This window comes from Camelina sativa, chromosome 12, assembly GCF_030686135.1.
Source record: "Camelina sativa cultivar CO46 ecotype springtype chromosome 12, ASM3068613v1".
Lineage (NCBI taxonomy): Eukaryota > Viridiplantae > Streptophyta > Magnoliopsida > Brassicales > Brassicaceae > Camelina > Camelina sativa.
Window position 1 is genome coordinate 34,296,363 of NC_141891.1, and position 14,973 is coordinate 34,311,335.

At 34.2% G+C, this 14,973-nt stretch overlaps 1 protein-coding gene and 1 long non-coding RNA gene across 3 annotated transcripts; both read left to right on the forward strand.

Moving 5' to 3' along the window:
* Positions 1-547: 547 nt before the first annotated feature.
* On the forward strand, positions 548-1,540 carry LOC147933041 (uncharacterized). Its single transcript, XR_015574373.1, has 3 exons — positions 548-1,030; positions 1,119-1,284; positions 1,410-1,540. It is a non-coding gene; the product is annotated as an uncharacterized LOC147933041 (long non-coding RNA).
* A 1,380-nt stretch (positions 1,541-2,920) lies between these two features.
* LOC104732996 (ubiquitin receptor RAD23d) lies at positions 2,921-5,869 on the forward strand. Of its 2 annotated transcripts, none has more exons than XM_010452603.2 (12): positions 2,921-3,095; positions 3,541-3,699; positions 3,806-3,871; positions 3,989-4,041; positions 4,148-4,201; positions 4,300-4,477; positions 4,603-4,752; positions 4,846-4,911; positions 4,995-5,042; positions 5,123-5,229; positions 5,319-5,397; positions 5,522-5,869. In XM_010452603.2, exons 1-12 carry the CDS (start codon positions 3,030-3,032, stop codon positions 5,639-5,641), a joined length of 1,146 nt encoding a protein of 381 aa, XP_010450905.1. In that variant the 5' UTR covers positions 2,921-3,029; the 3' UTR covers positions 5,642-5,869. The 2 variants fall into 2 exon arrangements, with proteins under 2 accessions (XP_010450905.1, XP_010450906.1); XM_010452604.2 differs by having other exon boundaries at positions 2,930-3,095; positions 3,995-4,041.
* Positions 5,870-14,973: the final 9,104 nt, after the last annotated feature.

A 14,973-nucleotide genomic window follows, 5' to 3' on the forward strand; every position in this document is an offset into this window, starting at 1 on the left:
GTGGCATAACGACGCCGCGTTTGGATTGAAGAGCAGTGAAAGGCCCCTGTGGTAACGATTTGGTGAAGATGTCCGCGATTTGAAAGTGATTGGGGATGTGAGTGACGACGATGTTACCAAGAGCAACCTGTTCACGGACGTAGTGGTAATCAGTCAGGAAGTGCTTGGTACGCTTGTGAAAAGCTGGATTCGCCGAGAGATACACCGCTGAAAGATTGTTGCAATAGAGATCTGAAGTGCGATGCAAAGGAATCCCCAGTTCCTTCATGATTTTACAGAACCAGGTACTTTCGGATGCAGCTTCTGACATAGCTCTATATTCTGCTTCTGTAGAACTTTTGGAGACAGTGTTTTGCTTTTGAGATTGCCATGAATGATATTACTGCCCAAGAATGTACAAAAACCACATGTAGATCGACTTGTAGTTTTGCGGCCTCCATAATCACTATCTGTAGACTTGTAGTCGGAAATCTGTATTCTTATTGAAAGAGATGACCATCGTGACTGTCCCTTTAATATATATGAGAATTCGTTTCAGGAAGTGAAAGTCAGAGACTGTCGGTTCATGCATCCACTGGCAAACAAAGTTGACGGCAAACTGGATGTCCGGTCGAATCAGAGTAAGATATTGGAGCTTACCTGCCAAGCTTCGAAAGTAAGTGGGATTTTCAAAGAGTGGTTGTGGATGTTTGATCTAACCGAGAGTTTGTGGCTGAGGATTTGGCATTGGGGCACAGTCAGTCATTCCCGCAACAACAAGTAGATCTTCTGCATCTTCTCTTGTGAGAGGAACAGACCACCATGATGAAACTGAGCTTGGATTCCCAAAAAATAGCTAAGTTGCCCCAAATCTTTCATCCTAAAGCGTTTGTTTACCTCACTGAGTAATGTCTCTAACGCTTGTGAGTTGTTTCCAGTTATGGCCATATCATCGACATAGAAGAGTAAGAATATGATATCCTTTCCTTTGAAGTAGGCAAACAATGAAGGATCAGACTTGCTGCAAAAGAAGCCAAATTCAAGGAGAAAGGTACTAAACTTGTCGAACCATGCTCTCGGTGCTTGTTTTAGACCGTAGAGTGCTTTGTGTAGATGACAAACATAATCTGGTTTTGCAGGATCAATGAAGCCAGCTAGTTGAGTCATATAGACTGTTTCTGTCAAATCGCCATGCAAGAATGCATTCTTCACATCCATTTGCTTGATTTCCCAGCCCATAACAGTTGCCGCATGAAGAACCGATCTCACTGTAGCTGTTCTCACGACTGGACTGTAAGTTTCGAGGTAATCTATACATTCTTCCTGATCATAGCCTTTTGCTACTATTCTTGCTTTTAATTTGTCTAGAGTGTCATCTGCATTAAGTTTTGTCCTGAATACCCACTTACTGCCCAATACGTGCATGCTAGGTATTCGAGGAACAAGAGTCCAAGTGCCTGCCTCTTCACAGTTGCCATATTCTTCACCCATATCGCCATTCCATCCTGGATGTTTGAGAGCAGCACTAACCGTCTCTAGTTCAGGATGAGAAACTTTGGAGGTAAACCGTACATACCTTGGATTATGTTTTCTAATTCCTGCTTTTGCTCTTGTGACCATCTTATGACCTGGTGTAGATATAACTGTAGGTACAGGAGGAGAGTCTTCAACCAGTACAGAGTTTTGAGCTGATTCCTGAGAAGCAATGTCAGAGACACTATCAACAGCCGAGGTATCAATCAGTACAGAAGGAGATGCATCATCAGAATCATCGTCTATTAATTTACACCTATTTAAGTAAAGTACTTGTTTGAGTACCCCAAATTCATGTTTAATTGATTTCCCACCCATAGGTATTTTGGTGTGCTCAATCCTTTTTCTTATATTTGAATTAACTAAATAACTTTGGATATAAATTTTGTAATTATTGGGAATATTTGTTAGCTTAATATATATTGTACATATATATGACTTATATATATATTCTCATTAAATAATTGTATTACAATTGTTTAACTTTGCAAATACTTAATTTTCTATTATATTAATTTTTGTCAACATAAGTAATTGTTTTATATATTATTTTAAAGATTTATTAGCATGTTGACATTAATATGGCATGGTTTATTTTGAATAGAAGTTTTGTTAATAAATTAAAAAAAAATTACATTGTTGAGAAACACTTTTTTTTTAACTTCTGGAAACAAAAAAATGAATAATAACTTTTGACTATTTTGAGTTTTCCAAATCCCAATAAGTAAGATGAAGTCTGATCTACAATTTTGTTAATATAATAGACTTTTCTTTTATATAATAGACTTATATATCTATTCTCATTAATTAATTGTATAATAATTGCTTAACTTTGCAAATACTTAATTTTCTATTATATTAAGTAATTATTTTAAAGATTTATTAGCATGTTGACATTACTATGGCATGGTTTGTTTTGAATAGAAGTTTTGTTAATAATTAAAAAAAACATTGTTGAGAAACACTTTTTTTTAAGAAACTTCTGGAAACAGAAAATGAAAAATAACTTTTGACTATTTTGAGGTTTCCAAATCCCAAAAGTAAAGTCTGATCTACAATTTTGTATGATTTCTTAAAACTTTTAAATTTAAGTTATGTAACAATTACTAATCTTATCGAATATTATTGAGTAAAAAAATCGCATGCCAAAAAAATAATAGGAAAGATAGACTCAAATATTCACCAAATACAATCAGTAAATAAGTTGATTTTGGGAAGGAGTCTACAATCACCTATACGCATCTCCACGACATCCCATACTCGTATTTTAATCCAACGGCTTCGAAACCATCACACGCACCTAATCTCCACTTGTTATATCTTGACACACCAAAGTTAGTATAGACGCGCACGTAGACGATTAACCTTTACGTATTAACTTTGTTGATATATATAAGCTGACTCCAATACCCCAAAAGCGGTCTCTCTCTATACTTTGCTTCTCTCTCTAAACTTCTCTTTTTTTTTTTTCTTCCTCAAGTTTTCTTTTTCTTTTTTCCTTAACTCTCTCCGAAACGATGAAGGTTTTCGTGAAGACGCTCAGTGGTACCAACTTCGAGATCGAAGTTAAACCTGCGGATACGGTAATACTTATGATTTGCTTCGAATTCGAATCGTCTTCTCCGTTTCTTTAAACTTGTTTATTAGGTCTGATTTGGTTCCGTAATTTTGATTTGGGAATTTTTTGTGTGTGTGTGTGGTTGGATTAGTGAATCTCGTGGCTCTTTGATTTGAAATTCTAGGTTTTCGTTTTGCAGGGTTTGGGAAATTTTAGTGACGATTTGTGTTTTATGTAAACTGATTTTGAATTACGAATTAGGGTTTTTCGTGAGCATGTAACTAATAGTGATTTGTATGGGTTGTTGTCTCGAATTAAGATTATGTTAGAACTAATTATATTTTGGATCCCAATCTTGTTTCATCTGTATAGTTCTCATCGATTCACTATATCTTGAGGCACTTGGATAATATTTTGTGAAATTTTCGTTTATGTTAAGGATGCATATTAATATATTTGGGTGACATCAGGTTTCTGATGTTAAACAAGCTATAGAAACTGTTCAAGGTGCGCAATACCCTGCTGCTAAGCAGATGCTGATCCACCAAGGGAAGGTTTTAAAGGATGAGACTACATTGGAAGAGAACAATGTTGTTGAGAACAGTTTCATTGTTATCATGTTGTCCAAGGTGATGTATTAGGTCCACAGTTTTTAGTATTAGTATTAGTAACAGGATTCTTAGTAATTAGCGGATGCTAACAAGTTTTTTTACCATTTATCTTGATGGAATGCAGACCAAGGCTTCTCCAAGTGGGGCATCAACCGCATCTGCACCAGCACCAGCACCTAGTGCTACTCAGGTGAATAAAGTTCTTATGTATTATTGTTATGGTCTATTTGTAAGTGACAAGAAACAAAATAGTATATGTAGATCATATTCTTAGTTTTGTGTCTAATGGAATTGCTTGGATTCTTAGTCTCAGCCTGCTCAGACAGCTACACCTCAGGTTTCTGCTCCAACTGTCTCAGTGTGAGTTCCTGGCCTTCTTCTTGTATTGATTTGAAAACGAAATTGTCAGCTTCTTTTGTATTTGCCTCTTTGCTGATTTTCTCTGCCTTTTACTTGCGTTTTGCAGTCCAGAGCCTACAAGTGTAACTGCAACTGCTGCAGCTCCAGCTGCTGCTGCTTCGTAAGCAATTTTCAGAACTGTATTATATGTGTTTTCGAATTTCTGCTAACTGATTGATGACCATATAAAATTTTGTATCTCCTCCTTGGTTAAAATAGGGTTCAAACAGATGTGTATGGGCAAGCAGCGTCAAACCTTGTTGCTGGAACTGTTTTAGAGTCCACTGTTCAGCAAATTCTTGACATGGGTGGAGGTAGTTGGGACCGTGACACTGTTGTTCGTGCTCTGAGGGCTGCCTTCAACAATCCTGAAAGAGCTGTTGAATATCTATACTCAGTATGATTCATTCCACTTCTTGATTTTATGTTTTTCTTTGATATAATGGTTTTACCTTTGGTTTTCGATTTGCCAGAACTTTATCAACATTCTAATCAATTGAAATTTTGCTTGATACAATTCAGGGTATCCCTGCTCAAGCTGAACTCCCGCCAGTTGCTCAAGCCCCATCTACTGGTGAACAGGCAGCAAATCCTCAAGCACAGCCCCAACAAGCAGCTCCAGCAGCTGCAACTGGTGGTCCAAACGCAAATCCATTAAACCTGTTCCCCCAGGTATATATTTTAAACTGGTGCATCTGTTTGTTTTTTTAGTTTTCCCTTGTGAATTTGTTTTATTGACATCCACTTTTATCTATCTGCTCCCAGGGTATGCCCGCTGCAGATGCTGGTGCTGGAGCTGGTAATCTTGATTTCCTGCGAAACAGTCAGCAGGTATTTTCAAATTCTTTTCCATTCAAGAAGAGAAATCTTCATTTCTCTCTAATGACATTTGTAATTCTTTTACATTTTCATAGTTCCGAGCATTGCGAGGTATGGTACAAGCAAACCCACAAATTCTACAGGTAAAATTGTAAACCTCTGAGTCTTTATTGGGTAGTTTATATGGCATTGATTTTCCACTTGATACTGTTTTGTTCTACAGCCTATGCTTCAGGAGCTCGGTAAACAAAACCCGCAGCTTGTGAGACTAATTCAAGAGCATCAGACTGACTTCCTACGCTTGATAAATGAACCTGTCGAGGGAGAAGAGTGAGTTTTAGATCATCATTCTCTTTTTTTTATTCTTTGTTCAACAAAGCCTGTAAGCTGACATTTCATTATCTCACCAATGCCACCAGGAATGTTATGGAACAGTTGGAAGCAGCAATGCCACAAGCTGTTACCGTTACACCTGAAGAGCGTGAAGCCATTGAACGGGTTTGTTCCTCTGATCTTTTTTAAATTTGTACTTAAACTAGATGGCATTACTAGCTACACTTTCTCCTCAAAATATCTGTATTGTATTTAAATGTGATATTGTTATTGTTGTTTGGGGGCACAGCTTGAAGCGATGGGGTTTGATCGTGCCATGGTCTTAGAGGTGTTCTTTGCGTGTAACAAGAATGAAGAACTTGCAGCTAACTACCTTCTAGATCACATGCACGAGTTTGAGGACCAATAATGGATGAAGAAACAAAGCAAATCCATTCCTCCTCCTCCCTAAACTCAAGAGACCCATCTTTCTGTTTCTTTTTCTTCCTTTTTTTTTCTTCTTTTTAATATGATAATCTCTTCTCCAATGCCATTTGACAGTTTCATGTTTATGTTCATGGGAGTCGGATGTGTTTATGTTACATTTAAAACTATCATAGTTTATCTGGTTTGAAGATGTTCTTTCTTCTTTTCACAATAGGCTTTGAATCTCCCTTTTGGTCTCAGTTGTGCAATCCACAATTATTAGGTAGATTATTAGTGAGATTTTGGAGCTAGTTGACTCATTTCAGGTAAAGAAAGGTCAAATATTAAAATTGAACTGTGTCTAACCTTGGTTTAACAGAGCTGGCCTATATTGAAACCGCCAATTAGATCCATATATCGGACGTGTCACCACTAATTCAAGGGCCGAGCGTTTAATCTGAATGAGGCTTTATTTGTCACAGACAGATCCGCGCGTTCTGACATTTTAAATTACTTTAATATCCTCCGGTATTGTATGTTTCATATATTTTGGAATTTAATTTATTTTATGAAACAAAACAACAACCTCTAGAATTAGAATCTAGAAATTTAGTCTTTAAAGATAATTTAACCAATGTGATGTAGAAGATTGTCTGGTAAACATTAAATATATATTAGGTATATACATTAATTCTGATTTCCTTTATAAAACAAAATAACAAAAAAAGAAACAAAAGTTTTCTGTTGCCGGAATTAATTTCCAAAGAGGAATATAGCCAATGTGCAACAACGGACCGTTTGTTAAACCACTAGGATTTGAACCCGGAATTTCATAGTTTCCAAAGATAAATTTAGCCAATGTACTACAATGAATTGTTTGTTAAACAAGTAATATATATTAAATATATACATCAATTTAATTTTCTTTATGAAACAAAAAACAACCTCCAGGATTTGAATCTAGAAATTTAGTCTTAAAAAAGAATTTACCCAATGTAATGCAGAGAATTGTTTGTTAAACAATAAATATATATTAGATAAATACATCAATTGTGATTTCCTTTATAAAAGAAACTAACAAAAAAGAAGCAAAAGTTTTCCGTTGATGGGATTTGAACCCAAAATTTTATAGTTTCGAAAGATGAATTTAGCCAATGTAATACAACAAATTGTTTGTTAAACAAAAGAATATTTATTACATATATACATCAATTTAATTTCCTTTATGAAACAAAAGAACAACCTCTAAGACTTGTATCCAGAAATTTAGTCTTGCTTTTATAAAACAAAATAACAAAAAAAGAAACAAAAGTTTTCTGTTGCCAGGGTTTGAACCCGGAATTTCATAGTTTCTAAAGAGAATTTAGCCAATGTGCTACAATGGATTGTTTGTTAAACCAAGAATATATATTACATATATACATCAATTTAATTTCCTTTATGAAACAAAAAAACAACCTCCACGATTTAAATCCAGAAATTTAGACTTGAAAAAGAATTTAGCCAATGTGATGCAGAGAATTGTCTGTTTAACAATGAATATATATTTGGTATATACATCAATTCCGTTGCCAAAATTTGAACACGAAATTTCATAGTTTGCAAAGAGGATTTTAGCCAATGTGCTACAACAGATTGTTTCTTAAACCAAGAATATATATTACATATATACATCAATTTAATTTTCTTTATGAAACAAAAAACAACCTCCAAAATTTGAATCCAGAAATTTAGTCTTCAAAAAGAACTCAGTGTGATGCAGAGAATTGTTTGTTAAACAACAAACAATGAATATATATTAGATAAATACATCAATTGTGATTTCCTTTATAAAAGAAACTAACAAAAAAGAAGCAAAAGTTTACTGTCGCTGGGATTTGAACCCAAAATTTTATAGTTTCCAAAGATGAACTTAGCCAATGTATTACAACAAATTGTTTGTTAAACAAATGAATATATATTGCATATATACATCAATTTAATCTCCTTTATGAAACAAAAGAACACCCTCTAAGACTTGTATCCAGAAATGTAGTCTTGCTTTAATAAAACAAAATAACAAAAAAAGAAACAAAAGTTTTCTGTTGCCGGGGTTTGAACCCGGAATTTCATAGTTTGCAAAGAGGAATTTAGCCAATGTGCTACAACAGATTGTTTGTTAACCAAGAATATATATTACATATATACATCAATTTAATTTTCTTTATAAAACAAAAAACAACCTCCAGGATTTTAATAGAGAAATTTAGTTTTCAAAGAGAATTTAGCCAATGTGATGCAGAGGATTGTCTTAAACATTGAACATATATTTGATATATACATCAATTTTAATTTCTTTTATAAACAAAATAACAAAAAAGAAACAAAAGTTTTTCATTGCCGGTATTTGAATCCAAAATTTTATAGCTTTCAAAGAGGAATTTAGCCAATGTGCTACAACAGATTCTTTGTTAAACAAAGAATACATATATTTTACATATATACATCAATTTAATTTTCTTTATGAAACAAAAAAACAACCTCCAGGATTTGAATCCAGAAATTTAGTGTTCAAAAAGAATTTACCCAATGTGATGCAGAGAATTGTTTGTTAAACAACAAACAATGAATATATATTAGATAAATACATCAATTGTGATTTCCTTTATAAAATAAACTAACAAAAAAGAAGCAAAAGTTTTCCGTCGCTGGGATTTGAACCTAAAATTTTATAGTTTCCAAAGATAAATTTAGCCAATGTAATACAACAAATTGTTTGTTAAACAAAAGAATATATATTACATATATACATCAATTTAATTTCCTTTATGAAACAAAAGAACAACCTCTAAGACTTGTATCCAGAAATTTAGTTTTGCTTTTATAAAACAAAATAACATAAAAAGAAACAAAAGTTTTCCATTGCCAAGGTTTGAACCCAGAATTACATAGTTTCCAAAGGGGAATTAGCCAATGTGCTACAACAGATTGTTTGTTAAACCAAGAATATATATTATATATATACATCAATTTAATTTCCTTTATGAAACAAAAAAAAAACAACCACCACAATTTGAATCCAGAAATTTAGACTTGAAAGAGAATTTAGCCAATGTGATGCAGAGAATTGTCTGTTGAACAATGAATATATATTTGGTATATACATCAATTTCGTTGCCAAAATTTGAACATGAAATTTCATAGTTTGCAAAGAGGAATTTAGCCAATGTGCTACAACAGATTGTTTCTTAAACCAAGAATATATATTACATATATACATCAATTTAATTTCCTTTATAAAAAAAAACAACCTCCAGGATTTGAATCCAGAAATTTAGTCTTCAAAGAGAATTTACATAATGTGATGCAGAGAACTGTTTGTTAAACAACGAATATATATTAAATAAATACATCAATTGTTATTTCCTTTATAAAAGAAACTAACAAAAAAAAAAAAGAACAAAAGTTTTCCGTCGCCGGGATTTGAACCCAAAATTTTATAGTTTCCAAAGATGAATTTAGCCAATGTAATACAACAAATTGTTTGTTAAACAAAGAATATACATTACATATATACATCAATTTAATTACCTTTATGAAACAAAAGAACAACCTCTAAGACTTGTATCCAGAATTGTAGTCTTGCTTTTATAAAACAAAATAACAAAAAAAGAAACAAAAATTTTCTGTTGTCGGGGTTTGAACCCAGAATTTCATAGTTTGCAAAGAGAAATTTAGCCAATGTGCTACAACGGATTGTTTGTTAACCAAGAATATATATTACATATATACATCAATTTAATTTCCTTTATTAAACAAAAAAAATCTCCAGGATTTTAATAGAGAAATTTAGTTTTCAAAGAGAATTTAGCCAATGTGATGCAGACGATTGTTTTAAACAATGAATATATATTTGATATATACATCAATTTTGATTTCTAATATAAACAAAATAACAAAAAAGAAACAAAAGTTTTTCATTGCCGGTATTTGAATCCAGAATTTCATAGCTTTCAAAGAGGAATTTAGCCAATGTGCTACAATAGATTCTTTGTTAAATAAAAAATATATATTACATATATACATCGATTTAATTTTCTTTATGAAACAAAAAGACAACCTCCAGGATTTGAATCCAGAAATTTAGTCTTCAAAAAGAATTTACCCAATGTGATGCAGAGAATTGTTTGTTAAACAACAAACAATGAAGATATATTTGATAAATACATCATTGTGATTTCCTTTATTAAAGAAACTAACAGAAAAGAAGCAAAAGTTTTCCGTCGCTGGGATTTGAGCCCAAAATTTTATAGTTTCCAAAGATGAATTTAGCCAATGTATTACAACAAATTGTTTGTTAAACGATAGAATATATATTACATATATACATCAATTTAATTTCCTTTATGAAACAAAATAACAACCTCTAAGACTTGTATCCAGAAATTTATTCTTGTTTTCCGTTGCCAGGGTTTGAACCCAGAATTTCATAGTTTCCAAAGAGGAATTTAGCCAATGTACTACAACGGATTTTTTGTTAAACCAAGAATATATATTATATATATACATCAATTAAATTTCCTTTATGAAACAAAAAAAAACCTCCACGATTTGAATCCATAAATTTAGACTTGAAAAACAATTTAGCCAATGTGATGCAGAGAATTGTCTGTTGAATAATGAATATATATTTGGTATATACATCAATTCCATTGCCAAAATTTGAACCCGAAATTTCATAGTTTACAAAGAGGAATTTAGCCAATGTGCTACAACGGATTGTTTCTTAAACCAAGAATATATATTACATATATACATCAATTTAATTTCCTTTATAAAAAAAAAAAAAAAAAAACCTCCAGTATTTGAATCTAGAAATTTAGTCTTCAAAGAGAATTTATACAATGTACCATATTAAAGAACTGTAAATATAACATATTTTCAACATGAGATGACGTTTACTAATTTTTTCTCTCGGGCACTAATATCGAGAAACCTCCCTCGGCGTCGAGATCTCTCTAACTACGGCTCCCTCTCTGTTCTCCCCTCTGTCACCTCTTTGATTTTTTCCCCATTTATTTTTTTTTTCTTTTTTGGCTACTAATACCCCTTACCCCCTCAGATCCCGGTGAGCTTTCAATGGACAGAGACAAAAGACGAGGACGGTGTTCGCTGAACCTCCTCCTCTCTCTGATTATTTCAACCGGCGTTAAAGCTCCACAAACAGCCGGTATGCTTAATTCCAGATATGGATGTCTGCTTCTCTCTCCAAAAGCTCCTTCAGAGACACCGAGGGTAACAAATGAGCTCCTCCTTGGACCATCTGGTTCTTCCCACCCGGTGGAGACGTCGACGGCACACGACGTCCTTTTATACAGGCAAAGCATTTACCTCCCCATTGTGGGCTCTCGTCCCAGCCAATGACCATCCCTCCGATTTGCTTTCGCTGAAGCGTTGTCCCCCAGAGATCCTATGTATCGGGCAAATCCATTCACCATCTCCGGACAAACACCACCGCATGACCGTTCCAGCTAGGTTAACCATCAAGGAAAGAGTCTCTCTTCTGGTGGGCCTTGTATTTTTGCCGGCCCATTAACGTTTCATGAAACCAAACCCACAATAAATAATCCCAGGTACGATTACTTTCATATCTCGTGGACATCTATCTCTAACCAATGGTGTGGTCAAGATTACGAACTCCATGGTTGCCATTTGAGTAGTAATTCATCATGGTTGTGGTGTTATCACTTGATACCCTTGAGAATCATGGTAATCGAAATCGTTTTGGAGCTCAGGTCTGATTTTCTATTGTCCGTGTTCTGCCTAAGACAAACTTTGTGTGGAATTATTGATCACCATTTCCATGGCAGAGAGGATCCACCTGTTATGTCACGGCTTGATACTTATGTTTTGCACCTGTTCTTAGCTTCCATGGTATACGGTACTGCTACCATTATCCATCAACCATCCTCTTGTGCCAGGTCTGTTTACCTTATGATAAGGTATTGCCGAATACAAACTTTGTGTGGAATTCTTGATCACCATATCCATGGCAGAGAGGATCCACCTGTTATGTTACGGCTTTACATTTACTCCTTGCAAAACCTGGTTATAACATCTATCCTGATCACTATTGCTCCCAAGTTCTTGAAGTCCTATGGCGTCTTAGTGCTGAACTCAATGTGTCGAGTTTGTATTTATGGTTGTAGAGACTCTTCCACTAATTCTCATCCCTCGACAGTCTTAGCTAGCTACTTCATGAACCAACTATTTGAGCCTTTCACCATCCGGGCTGCTGCCCCCCGATTCCAGGACATGGCTTTGCTTCTGATAACACTCTGATTTACATGTTTTTAGCATCTTTTTTTGTCCATATTTTGCATTGTTCATACCTCTAACTTAGCATTTTTAGACCATTCACTGTAGGAATCAAGTTTTAGAGCATTTAGGGGTGTTGCATTTCTGCATTTGCATATATTGGATGAAAACAGGTGCTAAAGAGCCAAAAATGGGGGAAAACAAGAACAACTTGAGCATGTACCCGAAGGAGCCATCGAGCTACAAGAACAAGTCCGAACCCCAACACGATCGAAGAGGATCCAAGAGCGCGAAGAGGAACCCGAAGATCCACCCGAGGAGTTACCCGACTCAAGCCTCGTGTACCCCATCGAGTAGACCATCGGGCAGGTCTGGGAAGCTAGGTCAAATGGGTTTCCATATATAAACCCCCTCTTTCCCTAGCTCGCAAACGAGCACACTGCAGACCCTCAAACCAGAGAGCGAGAGCTTCTGTGAGAGAACTGAGCAACTCAACATTTTTTCTTGTTTTTGTACTTTTAATTTGTAGTTTTTCATAGATCTTTTATCCCTACTCTTTTCTACTCTACTCTATCTTTTAAATAATGTCATTTTCGTTTATTTCTATGGCTTTATCATTCGTTTCTATGTCCGAGTAGTGTAGCAAAGTTTCTAGGGATGGGATAGATGATTAGGTGTTCTTGATCGGTTAGGATGCTTTATTTGATTGTTATGATAGATAAATTTCCTTCTAGGTTGATGTTCTTAATGCGGTCAACAGACCGACAGGTTGAGATTAGGTCTAGGGCGTTTACAATGCTACATGCCGAAAGGAGTAGATAAAATGCTTGATTAGGTCAATGCTAGAGGTATACTTAACTTTGAGTGACAAAATCAGATAAGTCTAACTGTACTGACAAAAATGTATTGTTCTTAATGCCTGCTTGTTCATATTGCTAGTGCGACAATGTGGTAGTATGTTCAAGGTTGATTGTTACTAGTGCGACAGTGTGGTGACAAGGTTTTAGAGGTTCATTGTTTAGGAAATAATTGCTTGAGGCATGTAAGGCATCCGTATTGGTCTAGAACACTTAGGATTCGATTACCCCCATCCTTAGGAACTTTCGTATTTCATTTCTTGCATTTTCCTTACTACTCGACCACTTACCCGATCAGGTACACGATAACCTGCATCGAGTAATACCTCGAGCTGTTCATAGTTCACTTGCATACTCGATCACCCCACTCGATCCTGTACTCGATTGCTTGCATCGAGTGCTTAGGTCGTGTGGTTTACTTGTCTATATTCTTTTACTCTGTTTATATTAGGACTGTTAGAACCAAACCCCCTATTGCTTGGCTTGACTTGCTTGATTCTGATTGCATCCTATCTGCTAGCAATACACAACCATTTGGATTGATAGCCCTTTGTACTACAACTGCATAGGGAATTGATACCCTTGGTGAAAACTAGTCTATCAGCGTCCGTTCCCGGTGAGCTCCTTGGCCCTGATTTTACTACCAACGGCACAATGTCTTTTGACCGTGACCTATCTGTCATTTCTCGAGCTTCTCGATGATGTCCAACCTTGCAACCATGATCCCACAAGTCTCCAATTGCTTCTTAGCACTTGTTTCTTAGCTCTCATGGATATTTGCTTGATGTTATCTGTTTCTTTGTTCTTGCTTGTGATTTTGGGGAAAGTCTATTCTTGTAACCTTTTAATCTTTGGGATTCTTTATCCCTCTCCTTGTAACTTTTCTATTTGAATGAATAGAATCATCTTGTTTGCCAAAAAAAAAAAAAGAGAATTTACACAATGTGATGCAGAGAATTGTTTGTTAAACAACGAATATATATTAGATAAATACATCAATTGTTATTTCCTTTATAAAAGAAACTAACAAAAAAAAAAGAACAAAAGTTTTCCGTCGCCGGGATTTGAACCCAAAATTTTATAGTTTCCAAAAATGAATTTAGCCAATGTAATACAACAAAATTTTTGTTAAACAAAGAATATATTACATATATACGTCAATTTAATTTCCTTTACGAAACAAAAGAACAACCTCTAAAACTTGTATCCAGAAATGTAGTTTTGCTTTTAGAAAACAAAATAACAAAAAAAGACAAAAGTTTTCCGTTGCCAGGGTTTGAACCCGGAAATTCATAGTTTGCAAAGAGTAATTTAGCCAATGTGCTACAACTGATTGTTTGTTAACCATGAATATATATTACATATATACATCAATTTAATTTCCTTTATGAAACAAAAAACAACCTCCAAGTTTTTAATAGAGAAATTTAGTCTTTAAAGAGAATTTAGTCAATGTGATTCAGAGGATTGTCTTAAACAATGAATATATATTTGATATATACATCAATTCTGATTTCTTTTATAAACAAAACAACAAAAAAGAAACAAAATTTTTTCATTGCCGGTATTTGAATCCAAAATTGCATAGCTTCGAAAGAAGAATTTAGCCAATGTGCTACAACGGATTCTTTGTTAAACAAAGAATATATATTACATATATACATCAATTTAATTTCCTTTATGAAACAAAAAACAACCTCCAGGATTTTAATAGCGAAATTTAGTCTTCAAAGAGAATTTAGTCAATGTGATGCAGAGGATTGTCTTAAACAATGAATATATATTTGATATATACATCAATTCTGATTTCTTTTATATACAAAACAACAAAAAAGAAACAAAAGTTTTTCATTGCCGGTATTTGAATCCAAAATTTCATAGCTTCCAAAGAGGAATTTAGCCAATGTGCTACAACGGATTCTTTGTTAACCAAAGAATATATATTACATATATACATCAATTTAATTTTCTTTATGAAACATAAAACGACCTCCAGGATTTGAATCCAAAAATTTAGTCGTCAAAAAGAATATACCCAATTTGATGAAGAGAATTTTTCGTTAAACAACAAACAATGAATATATATTAGATAAATACATCAATTGTGATTTCCTTTATAAAAGAAACTAACAAAAAAGAAGCAAAACTTTTCTGTCGCTGGGATTTGAACCCAAAATTTTAT

What these genes read in the sequence shown, in the direction of transcription:
- LOC104732996 (XM_010452603.2), top strand. Translation starts at nt 3,030, where the DNA reads ATGAAGGTTTTCGTGAAGACGCTCAGTGGTACCAACTTCGAGATCGAA. An exon ending in GCTCCAGCTGCTGCTGCTTC is followed by an intron (nt 4,202 to 4,299) that starts GTAAGCAATTTT and finishes TGGTTAAAATAG; the next exon opens with GGTTCAAACAGATGTGTATG. An exon ending in CAAACCCACAAATTCTACAG is followed by an intron (nt 5,043 to 5,122) that starts GTAAAATTGTAA and finishes TTTGTTCTACAG; the next exon opens with CCTATGCTTCAGGAGCTCGG.